Here is a 13228-nt window from a genome sequence, read left to right on the forward strand (position 1 = left end):
AAACTGTGGAGGCAACTTGAAGCATGTTTATTGGGCAGGGCATTATGTAGGCATCTAAAAGTCTAGAGTTTAAATATTCACATGAATCAATATACTTTCAGATGTTTGTGCTTGTAGTAAAAACACCAAATACTAGGATTATGAACAAAATAGAAAACAGTCCAAAAGTTTCTCTGGGAAAATGCTGTTCCTGCCATCACCAGTCACAATAACACTTTCTACTCTAAAGAGACTATTAGCTTCCCTTTTGATAATATTGCCTGCCATACTCATCTCATCAAAATGTACATGTATTAAACAGTCATTGTATATATATTTATATAAAACAATCTAAAGTATTATTAATGGATATAATTTAGGTTTTTTTCATATAGTCCCTTAATCTATAGATTACCAACCTTAATAAATAAAAGCATTAATGGACATCAATAAAATATTTATTTCGAGGATTAAACAAATAAATTCACGCGCTAGCAATAAAATCATCTGTCTCTTATGTAGTCCACTGTGTGACACAGTTTATCTTTGTGTCCTTGTGGGAGAAGATGAACTGGGGGGAATGAGTAATCCTGCTTCCAGAGAACAAGCCTGTTTGAATGGGATTTCTCTCCTCCCACTACTGAGTTGGCAGTCCCCACCCTGGAATGGATTACAAGCATGTGAATATTTTAAGGCTCGACACAATATTTAAAGATGCTATTCAGTCTCTGATAAATGGGGCCAACAATTATGTACAAGGTGTGGTCACTGTACCGTATAATCTAGGAGGCCTCCCAAAGCTCCAGAAAGTCAGAGTGTACAGCAGACCAAGTATTGCTTTATCATTTGTGGCGGGATCCTTATTGGTGAAGGGGAAAAAACCATTTGCATTTATAAAAATCCTTGCAGAAGACACATAGCAGTAGCAAATTTCTTGCAGGTCCATTTTTCTAAGAAAGCACCTTTTTAAGTTTGATTTTTTCCTCTTTTTAAACCATTTCTCTAAGGACGAGCCAGGATCCCAATCTCTGTGGTGGTCAGGTAAATATCAAATATCCAAAGACTTCTAGACACTCCACATACTTTAATTCACACTCCACAAGATTTATAACCTCCTAACATATACTTTTTTATTTTTATTATTACTTTTTTGGTTCAACATTAAAATGTAGTTGAGTTTATAGATGATTGGTGCTAAACTTGCCTCTAAAACAAATTGCCACATTGGTTGTATCTAAGGGGAGTGACCCTAGAATATTACAGAATGCTCAGTTCCCACTGATTGATTCATAATCCACTGTCAGGTTTCTTTGTCACTTTCACCGACAGAGTAGAGTTCGCCCAGTCTCTTAAAGCGAGGACCCCAGTCACTGAGGTAGTCAAAATTCTGATCCGAGTCTGAGGTGGTGGACTCCAGGGAGCTGAGGGAGCCGGCCACGGACCCTCGGCCTTCATAGCCATAAATCTGAATGGAGTCGTACGGTGGGGCTGTGGGGTCGTTATCTGCCTCGTGTAGCCGCACGTTTATAAATTCATCCACATCCACACCGCTCGGAACTGGAGCAAGCCCTTGCCTTGGCATAAATTGCAAATCTGGTTTAATATCTTTACGGGGTAAAAATCCATTAATTCCATCTGGGTTTTGTAAAGTTGCAATGTCAAAAGCCTCCGTGTCTTCTTCCCCTCCTCCTTCGTCATCGTAGCGAATGATGTTTTCTCTCACATCTTCATCATCTTTGATAATTAAAGGCTCGTTTTTATGTCGCCGCAGAGTTACAAACAGCACCACGATGACTACAGGAAAAACACAAAATAGCGATTAGCCAGACTCAGGTATAATTTCACAAGCAACGCATCGTGTATGTTAAGAGAGAGGGGCGCTATTTAAAAACTTACTGAGCACGTACCTTTCATGCATTCACTTGGGAATTAAGTGAAATACCTTTCTGAAGTATGAGCAGTGAATTTTGAGTGAATTCTATTCCAGGTTGCTTCTGTTTATTAAATGGTGATGAAGAAGCTGGGTTAAAAGCACAAGTTTGCATTTGTTTATGGTGAAAGCTACATTTGATACCGTTAGGAGCTCTAGAGTGAACGGCCCAAAAAGGGAAACAGCACCGATAGCATAACTAACTTGCTGTGTGTCTTGGGCAGTTCGTTCAGTACTTTTTGGCTCCATGACCCTCTTCTATAAAGAAAAAGGAGCTGAATAGATCATATTCAGTACATTTTGTGTTTTTTTAAAATCAGTCCTTCAAGACTCTTTCCAATAAAATAATGTCCATTCACAGATGAAATGATATATTAAGGTGTATGTCAACTTTGCATGGGCAACTTCTTCTCTTGTATGAAAGCTAGCACTCCACTATCTGGTAAGGTAGGACTACGGGTCGGGGAAGGGAGAGGAACACATAAAAAACTAGCCAGATCAGCCACACCAAACTTGGGCTAATGACGTTAAAAAAATGTGGCGGGAAACGATGATCAACTCAGGGTACTGGGTGAACAGAACAGATGTAACCAGGAAGGTAAAAACTGACATAACCTTCATCTAAGGGCAGGATAAGATATAACTTTCCTTTTGTGTGTCTTCCTACTGTCTAATCTCATTTTTATAATTGGATTTTTTAGTAGAAAAGTTACAAAAACTTTTTCTTATTTTGCAATCTTCATCTAAATTTGATTGTAGTATCAAGAAAAATATCTGAGAAACAATGCAATTTTGAAGAAAATGTATTTTTTGTTTGCTTGGTTTTTTTTTGTTTGTTTTTGTCTTACCAAATTTTGTGATTGGATGGACTCAGTAACCCAATCTATACATTGTTTAGATAAAAGAGTATTTTGGACATATGTGTGCCCCCATTGAAGTAAACTGGTGTGTATCAGAAGATCTGGAGGCCTTCTAATGTAATAGTTGCTGTTGTAACCACATAAAGGTCCATCCCCACTTCCACCACCATTATGCTTAGTCTTTTCACCAGTGATGGGATTTAAAAAGGCACTGAATAGTTCTCTCCAATTGAATATTTACTATTACAATTCTTTTTTTTTTTCCCTTCTCTTAGTGACCTCAAAGCTTGGAGAAGTATATACAAAGGGATTTTTCTTCCAAAGAATGCTAATTAGGGTTTTCTAGGCTGGGTTAGGGTTTTCTGTCCTTCTTTACAGTCATTTATGAACCAGAAAAATGGTGACCATTCGGCTGTGAAGAAAATACATACCTAGCAGCAAAATGATGCATGCTAATATGGCAATTAAGGCGCCCATACTGAGTCCAATCGGAAGTACATAAGCTTCAACATTACAAGACTGGACAACACCATCACTGCTGCAGCCACAGACCCGGATGGTCAGGGTACTGGTGCTGCTCAGAGGAGGATTCCCGCTATCACTGATTATGATTGGTAAAAGATAGACTTCTTGCTTCTGGCGGTTGAATCCATTATGCTTTGCCAAAATGCTGAGGGAATTATCTGGAAAAAGTGAAAATTACAATAGTTTGCATCATTTCAAAACGGCTGCCCAAACAACACTTGTTTTTCTAGTTCATAAATCCTCTGCAAGCCTCAAGACAATCCCAACTCCACTGAACCACTCCAGCTCTCTCCCTCTCCCCTTTCCCACTTTCCCAGTTGGCATGGACCAAAACATCCACACCCTAACAGGTTCAGTAAGCTTGGTCTCAGGATAAACTAATTGTGTTTTACCACCACCTTGTAAATGCAAAAGATTTCTTTTACAAAAATGCTCTTCAAGTGTCCTTTTAGAAGACACAAATTACCCCAAGTCCCCATAAATAAGTTGAATGTTCTCTCGTTTGTCCTGATAATGCAAACGTGACAGAATTTCATCACATTTGAAAGTCATGTTTGAAAAGCTTTGTGTTAAGAGTAGACTATATGACAGTATGGCATACAAAACAATGCATTTGACTCCCACAGGTACCTAAAAACACTCATGCTCTAGAGCATTTTACACTAACACGTAACAAAAGTCCCATTTACTGCCAATTGGAGGAGATATGCCACATATTTTAAAATTCTGCAGAGAAGACCTCCAGTGGTTACACAAATAAGAATTAAGTGATGAAAAGTCATAGGAGCAGGTGGTCCATTTTTAATGTATTAATTAATCATATGGAAATGTATATTGGTTATCTGGAGCAACACTTAAGGACATTTAAGCAATACTTAATGGCATACTTCAGCTCGATATAGAACTGGCCAGTGAGAAGTGATTGGTCCCGTGGTAGCGCTATTGTTCTCAAAATTTCACCCCCAAAATGAACTCTTTATTGTCATTCGTCCCTATCTAATGAACTATAGCTATATATGTGTGTATATATGTGTGTGTGTATATATATATATATATATACACACATATACATATATATATATAAATTATTAATCTATTTTCTCATTTTGATTAATAAGAGACATAGGTCTGTTCAACATGGGAACACTGATTATTTCACACTGATATTCCAGCCAAAAGCAAATAAACATAACTTTGGTTAATGTGTGCAGTACAATTTGGGCAAAATTATTATTTCAGTTGGGATTTTTTCAAATATTGGCAAGTTTGCAGACCCCAGAACACTTGTCTACCTCGTTGTTGCATATTAAGGCAGGCATTCCAAACCATTGCTGTCCAGTTCCTGGTCATCAGTGTCCTACTGGTTTCCAGAATACACAAATACATGAATAGATATTCCACTCAAGTGATTTTAAGTAAATCTTAAATCTTAAGTAAATCTTCTGTACCATATAGTACTATACCAGAATTCAAAAAAAAGTGACATTCCCTAAAATAAATGTATAAATTATATTTGGTTTTGCTTTGTTTAAGATATATGTGGACCTACAATGCCTTGCTAGTAAGCAGTTAAAGAGAAAAGAAAAAGAAAAAACTCTGAGTTAACAATTTCTTTTTCTAAATTATTGCTGGTTGTGCCTCATTATTTAGTAATTTGAAGAGTGAAAAGAAGTCTCTAGTGGAAGTAAGCAGTGGTATTCCAAATGATCTAGTCATCTTTATTTCCATGACATAGAAGGAAATAGCACTAAGCTAAAAGCAGGAGAACACCATCTCAAAAAAGATACAGAATATATAGCTGTGTTACATTTCCAGAAAGTGTGTGACAAGACTGAATACAGTTAAAATTAGTACAAGGAACATTTGTGGGTGATTTCATATACCATAGTTCAAAACAGAAGATGGGAATTGTTCTTCAAGATGCAATTAATAAAATTACAACGAGGCTTTTGTCTTTCTGTGGTCAACATTATTTATATGAGAAACTATCTTTGCATATTCCCTCTTTAAAACGAACTATAATGATAATTTAGAAACTGCAGCAGAAGTATTACTCATTGCAGAACAAAACCATCTCCTTTATTACTTAGAAAAGCATTGATGGGTCTAAGACCAAACTCATACTCATTTTTTACTACTCCTGGTATCTGTACGTGTTGCTCCCTTTCTATATAAAGAAAATTACTGACTGAGTAAAGGGAGTCTATGAGTCATTTTTGCTAAAATTTACCTGCTACTTCCAGGCGGAGTCAGCTCCCTATTTGCCTATTCATTTTTTACCATATTTTTGATTGGAACTTGCATTTATTAATTATTTAGTTATTTCATTAGGCCAAATTGAATTGTCATTATTTTAACACTCAAAAAAACATTGAATATTAGCAGTTTCACACACTTCAAATTCATGTATTTGAAATACATGTTTCTTTCAATCTACATGTTGCAAATATCTTTAACAAAGTTCTGGTTTGTTTCTTTAAAACATATGATGCCTTTTCATTTTATTAAAATTTTAATCTCAATGTAGTCAATTTTATCCATCTCTTTAATGATTAATCGTTTAGCCTTATTTTTTAAATTATTAATTATATAAAAATTAGTTCTCATAATGTTACCTTTCACATTTAAACAATTGTATGGAATTGGTTTTTTCTGTACTGATTATTGATTTTCCCAAGGTTAATTATAGAATAACTTATCCCTTACCCACTGATCTTCAATTCTCAGTCACAAATCAATTTTTTTTTGCATCTTCATCCTTTTAGGCTCTCTATCATGTTCCAATGCTCTGTTTTTCTAATCCTGCATCAATACCGTGCTTTTTATGTATGAAAAATTTGTAATAAATCTCGATGTTTGTTAGGGTATTTTCCCCTGTCGTGTTCTTCTTTAGGAATATTTCAGCTATACTTGTTCATTTGCTAATCTCTGACAAATATAGAAGAGATTATCAAGTTCTGTGAAAATTCCTATAAGAGTTTTAGTAGAAATTATATTAAGGTGTAAATAAATTGAGAGAACTGACAGCTTTATTATGTTTAGTCTTCTATACCAATATCGTGGTTTCTTTATTTTCTTTAATATATGTTAAAATGTTTTTATTTTAGCTACAAGAGATTTTCACATATTTTTTACACTTATTATTAGTACTGCATGTACTTTGTTTCTTTCGTAAATATTACCTTTTTAAAATTATATTTTCATCTCATTGTTCACCTGATTGTTTTATGCATTGATTTTAATTCTAGTAAACTTCTAAACCTTTTTTTTACTTATAAAAATATATCTCAACACAGAGATATGTGTGAGGAGCATGATAATATGAGGAACTCCACAGAATTGCTCCCCAGTGGAACTGGGGAGAATTATAAAATAACATTTAAAAAAATCAGTGTCTCTGGAAATGGTCCTGGAGACAAGCAGCAAATGCAGAAATGTTTATTCAAGAAAATCTATTAGAGTCTGGTAGGAACCTAGTTCCTTCATCCCTTCTCTCAGCTCTGCGAGATGGAAACTCCACTCCGAACGGGTTCAGCCAAGAACACAGGGCTCCCCCCACCCCACCCCCCCCAGCTAGCAGTTGGAGGGCAAGGTGTTGCCAGTTCTCACCCTGCTCCTAGCTACCTATTGATCAACTGAATTCTGAATTGGTATGGCCAAGAAGAGGGGCTCCTTTCTTCTTCACAGCCTATACTTGTGCAGCAGAGGCTCTACCTTGGCAAGGCTTCACAGGGAATACAGGGCCGCAATTGTGCTTGCCCTGGACTGTAAAGCAGTGGTTTCACACTGGGAGAGCCAAGCCCAAAAGACTTGAGGCTACTGTTCCCTTGCATCAAGTGCCCGGCTCCTACAGTAGAGGCGTCACTCTGAGAAACCCAGCATAGTCTCCAATTCAGCTCCAAAGCCAATGGCTCGAAGTTTTGCCTCAGTGGAGAAGCAAAGAACCCAGGAAAGAGAGGCAGAGGAGGCTGCCAGGTTCAGAACAAATCTGAAACACTTGCTAACGGAACTACCCTTTTGAAGGAGCCCAAATTGGGTTGGATTCGTCTGTAGAACAATTTAGGGCCCCAAATTAAAACAATACAGAAATCATCTGGCAATCAGTGGAGTTTAACAACTTGGGTGTAGTCAGGGAAAGAGACAGCAAACCCCTCCAAAACCACTGCCATTCGAGGGTGACTGTGGGCATACCCAAGGCTGGGATCCCCTGAAGTGAAACATTAGAGGCTTAACACTGCAGAGGGGCAGTAGACTACTAAAGTAATCTAGCCGATCATTAAACAAATAAACAAGGAAATTACAGTAACAGGCCTTCAGTGAAAAGTCAATATCAGATTTGCTATAATATATCCTCTAAAAATGTCCAGTCTTCAACAAAAGATTACAGGATATACAAAGAAACAAGAAAGCACGACCCATAAACTAGAGCAAAACAAAACAAAACAAAAAAGCAGGCAAAAGAAACTGTCCATGAGAGCAAACAGATATCAGATTAACCAAAGACTTCTAAGGAGCCATTGTAAACGTGTTCAGTGAACTACAGTAAACCTCTAAAGAAGGAAATGAAGGAGTGATAACAATGTCATATCATAGAGAATATCAAAAAAAGAACATAATGGAAGATGTGGACTTGAAAAGTACAATAACTAAAATGATAAATTACAAACTCTAAATTTGAATTGGCAAAAGAAAGCATTAGTGAACTTGGAGCTAGATCAATAGAAAATATGCCAGCTGAAGAAGAATATAGAGAAAGAAGAAAGAAGAAGAATGAAGAGAACCTCAGAAAAATGTGGGGCATCATTAAGTGCACAAATATACCTGAAATGAAAATACTAGGAGACAAAGAAAGGAAAAGAAAAAATATGGCTGAAAACTTCAAAAATTTTTGGAAACATTAGTCTCCACATTCAGAAAGCTCAACAACCATCAAGAACGTAAACAAAGAGATTCACAAAGAGACAGAAAAAAAAATGCTGAAAGCAAGAGAAAATTGACTCATCACTTCCAAGGGAACCCCAATAAGATTAACAACTAAATCTTTATACAAATAATGGTCACCAGAAGGAAGAGGGCTAACACATTCAGAATGCTCAAAGCAAAAACTTTCAACCAAGGATCACATATTCAGCAAAGCTATCTTTAAAAAAAATGAAATAGAGACATTCCCAGATTACAAAAAAACTGAGGGCATTTGTCACCAGCAGACATGTCTTAAAAGAAACAGGAAAGGAAGTTCTTCAGACTGAAAAGCAAATATCCCCAGATGGTAATTCAACTCCACATTAAAAACAAAGAGCATCTGGGGCTTCCCTGGTGGCGCAGTGGTTGAGTCCGCCTGCCGATGCAGGGGACGCGGGTTCGTGCCCCAGTCCGGGAGGATCCCACATGCCGCGGAGCGGCTGGGTCCGTGAGCCATGGCCGCTGAGCCTGTGCGTCCGGAGCCTGTGCTCCGCAACGGGAGAGGCCACAGCAGTGAGAGGCCCGCGTACCGCAAAAAAAAAACAAAAAAAAAAAAACAAAGAGCATCAGGAAAAGTAATTATGTAGTTATCAAAGACAGTATAAATGCATAGTTTTTCTCTTTTCTTAACTTTTAAAAAGCAATTGTATAACACAATGCATACGTAATATATTATTGAGGATATAATAACTAGAAATTCAAAAGTAATGGTTTGGTATTCCAGTATTCTCCTTTCAGTAATGGATAAGAAAACTAGTCAGGAATAAATAGGGCAATAGAAGATTTGAACAACAGTATAAACCAAGTATACCTAACATATTTATACAACACTCTACCCAAATAGCAGAATAAATATTCTTCTCAAGTACACATGGAACATTCTGCAATGTATACTATAGGCTAGGCATAAACTAAATAATACAGAGTATTAATAATACAAAGTGCATTCTCTGACAGTAATAGAATGAAATTAGATATCAATAATGTAAAAAAATTTGGGAAACTCATAAATATGTGGAAATTAAACAATGCATTCCTCAATAACCAATGATTCAATGAAGAAATCAAAAGGAAATTTTGAAAATGTGAGACAATGTAAGTGAAAATGCAGTCAATCATAAAGTAATGGATGCAGCTATAGCAGTGCTTAGAGAGATACTTATAGCTTTAAATGCCTATATTAATTTGTTTTTTCATCTTAACTATACTAACAAGAACCCCACATACAATTTTGAGTATAAGAAGTTATGGTAGACACCTGTACCTTGTTCTTGATATTAAAAAAGAGAAAATAGCTTTTGACTTTGAACATTAAGATGATTGATGGTGTTTATTTGAAGACACTTTTTGTAAAAGTGCACCCTCATTTCTTTCTTTTTAATTTTTTCTTTTATTTGTTTTACAATGATGCAAAGGGAAAAGGCAGTCATATCAAGGATAGTACCTTAGCTGTTCACTACCTCTAAACTTGGCTTCAATTGTATTATTGTGTTACTTAAAAATCTTCTTTCCAGTCCTTCATACGTGCATGCATTTCCATTTTATATCATCTTGTTTTCTCTACAACCTAACCTGTTCTGTCCTTATGGCTTCTTCCCTTACTTATTATATTTAGTGCATTTATTTATTTTTCTTTTTGAGCATACCCAATATAAGAGGATACTTGGTAATGATTTACTAGAGAAAACACAGACATTTTCTAAAACTGAAAAATATATGAAACAAAAAGAGGAAATGACCATTGATTTTTTTTAAAAAATTAAATCTTTTGAAGTTGAGTATATAATGACAGAATTTGACAAAAGATAGAAAGATATTGTGCCAAGATCTATTTAAGAAGAGAATGGACCAAAAGCATTGGGCATTCTCTAGGGTGGACGAATATCCAGGTGGATAGACTAATGTCCATGGATATGCTACCCATATAGTGCAGTTGAGTTGCACTGAGATAGGAACATATCATAACCTTATCACCTAGTTCTCTGATATTCTCAGTAGGTGAAATATTTAAATGTTTGTATTCCCTATTATTTTTCTCAGTTACGGATTTTCCTGTTTTCTCATCCTCCTGGAATGTTTTGCTTATGAGCCTTACAACAAAGAGGATGAATGACTCTATTTTAAAAACCTTGCTTAATACTCCACACCCATTTGTTTCTGTTTAGGACCAACTGTTGAAGGAAAGATCATGAAGGGGAGTTAAAGTGGACAAATAGCACCAGGCATACTTCAAATGACGATATTCCTAAAGTAGTGGTTTGTTGCATTCCTTACTCCTTGTCTGAGTAATACAAGGTATATATCAAATAAATAGTAAAGAAAGGACCAGGTAAATAGTAGGTGCATAGGCTTGCTTGCTTTCAGATAGCATATTACAGTTATGCCGTTATGCATGAAATTTCTCTCAGATTCTGACAACAGATTAATTTCGAATAAAAATAGTTACTTGTATTCTTAGTTTTGTCGTTTTGTTATTCCAGAGCATTTGTTGTAATTTTACTGGAAATTGCTAGAGGCTGTTAACAAAGGCAGCCATTTTAAAATTAAGTGCTTAGAATTTTTATGCAACAGTTTTGACATTATAGATAATATTAAGACAAATAGATAATATTCAATAAAATGTGTGCATTATCTCACTAAACTCTAAGCCCCTTGAGGGAGAGTAGCCTTAGTCACAGCTCTAGTCTCAGTCTCCAGCACAGGACTTGGCGCAGAGCAACATTAGTTGTTGACAATTAGTTGTTGACATTAGTTGTTGACTAATGACAACATTAGTCACATCGTTTAACCTACTTTTATTTGGTCTTGCCACTCTTCTTTCTCTCTTTGTTCCAGCCCTCCTGGTCTTTTCTGAGTTAAGGATTTTCTGTCCTCAGGGCTTTCATATTTGCTCTTTTTTCTGTCTCATAATCTCTCTATCCCTCCTCAGCCCTAATTTGAATTATTAAAATTTATGCATTCTTTATGTCTGTGCTTAAGTATCACTCCTTTGGGGAAATTTTCTTTTACTAGTTGTCCCCAATCTCCTCAGATAAATTAGTTATGTAATCTTCTAAAAACCTTTTTATTTTCATCAGAACACTTACCACAAAGAAATGATATCGTAATGGGGATATCATAGACCCTGGGGATACAGAAATAAACTAGGGAACTTCCAAGTAACAAATAACCAATTTATGATGCATAATGAATACTCAGCAAATATTTGCTGAATAAATGAAGAAGTAATCATTAGCCATATTTTGTGGGGCTCATATTTATTTCCGTTCATGTTATTTTGTCACGGGGGGTTATATGTAGTTCAAAATAAGTCAGTGAGAAGAATCAATTTCAGGCTTTTGGAAAGCATATATAGCCAGGGTCTTATATGGAATTTTAAAAGAAATATTGATGGTTTCCAAGTCTTTCCCTGGACATGCCTCATATCACGTAACATGAGCAATAAATTGAGATTGCTTATATTTAAGTAGAGAAGGCTCAGAGGGGAAGAAAAATTGCTCTAAAATATCTTAAATACCATCATTTAAAGAGGTGCACATCAGAATTCTACTGAGGAGTCTAGGAGGAATTTCCTCTTTGATTCTATATATATATATTTTTTTTTTTTTGGTACGCGGGACTCTCACTGTTGTGGCCTCTCCCGTTGCGGAGCACAGGCTCTGGACGCGCAGGCTCAGCGGCCATGGCTCACGGGCCCAGCCGCTCCATGGCATGTGGGATCTTCCCGGACCGGGGCACGAACCCGTGTCCCCTGCATTGGCAAGCGGACTCTCAACCACTGGGCCACCAGTGCAGCCCTCCTCTTTGATTCTTGATATTCAGCCTTTGAATCATTTGGAATTGGAAATCAAAGGATATTTTCTCATAGAACATTAATATCCTTACAAGAAAAGTTTCCTTTAGCAAATAAGTCAATAAGTGTTTATTATAGACTGAAAGTTTGTGTAGCCCAATAATTCATATGTTGAAACCCTAACCCCCCCCCCCCACACACACACCCCCAGTGTGGCTATATTTGGTGATGGAGCTTCTAAGGAAGTAATTAAGGTTAAGGAAGTTTGTAAGGGTGGGGCCCTGATACTATAGAATTGGTGTCTATAGAATATAGAGACACCAGAGAGCTCTCTCTTTCTCCACCTGTGGGCAAACAAAGATGAGGTCTTATGGAGCACACCTATAAGCAGCCAAAAGAAGAGGGTTCAGGATGAAACACATCTTGCCTACCCCTTGATCTTGGATTTCCTCACCTCTGGGACTGTAAGAAATAGAATTGTGTTGTTGAAGCCACCAGTCTGAAATATTTTGTTATAGCAGCCTCAGCACACTAGATAGTGCTATGGTCACTTACTAATTCTATATGCATACTCCATGAAAAACTAAAAAGTCTTTCTGAAGAGATAGGCGGTGCCTACCTGGATAATTCTTCAACTCTCTTTGTGTAATTTTCCCCACAGTCCTAAGTTCCTTCCTTCCTTCCGTCTTTCCTTCCTTCCTTCCTTCTATTTATTTTCTTTGGCCATTATTATTGCTGTTATTATTTACATATCCCATGTTCTTTCCCCATTGTCTATTTTTTTTTTCCAGATAAAAGAAAGCAGGCAAATCTAAATTCTCTGTTTGTTTCAGTGCAGTTCATCTGTTGTTGTTGCCCTGATGTAGAAAGTTGACTTTGGTCTAGGTCCCATTTATTTGAAATCATGGAGTTATGGCTTTTGTTTATCCTGTTACATGTAAGCAAAAGCAACAAGGAGCCAGAGTTAATCAAGGCACTTGCCAGACAAATGTTTATGACAAAGGAATAGATGAAAAGAAGATCAGTAGATATTATGCCTTTTTGAGAAATGTCTCCTGTCATTTGACTTGCAAATTTAATTCAAATTTTCTTGGTCAAATCAAATGGAATGAAAATGGCAAGAAGGCCAAAACCAAGGGAAAATGATACTCTGTTCAGTAGGTATGGACAAGAGATTTA

General features: G+C 36.5%; 1 protein-coding gene across 2 annotated transcripts in view; it reads right to left on the reverse strand.

Annotated features, from left to right (window-relative positions):
- Positions 1 to 616: 616 nt before the first annotated feature.
- CDH8 (cadherin 8) overlaps positions 617 to 13228 on the reverse strand; it is a gene marked incomplete at both ends in the record, with an annotated part of 356696 nt that continues 344084 nt past the window's right edge. The window contains 3 exons of one of the 2 annotated variants that reach the window (XM_082677661.1): positions 617 to 639; positions 1591 to 1773; positions 3201 to 3452. In XM_082677661.1, coding sequence (XP_082533787.1) covers positions 617 to 639; positions 1591 to 1773; positions 3201 to 3452 — 458 coding nt within the window. Of the gene's footprint in view, positions 640 to 1279; positions 1774 to 3200; positions 3453 to 13228 lie in introns of those variants that run through there. The other variant, XM_082677660.1, reaches the window with a different exon arrangement.

This window comes from Grampus griseus, assembly GCF_964374135.1.
Source record: "Grampus griseus genome assembly, chromosome: 19".
NCBI lineage: Eukaryota > Metazoa > Chordata > Mammalia > Artiodactyla > Delphinidae > Grampus > Grampus griseus.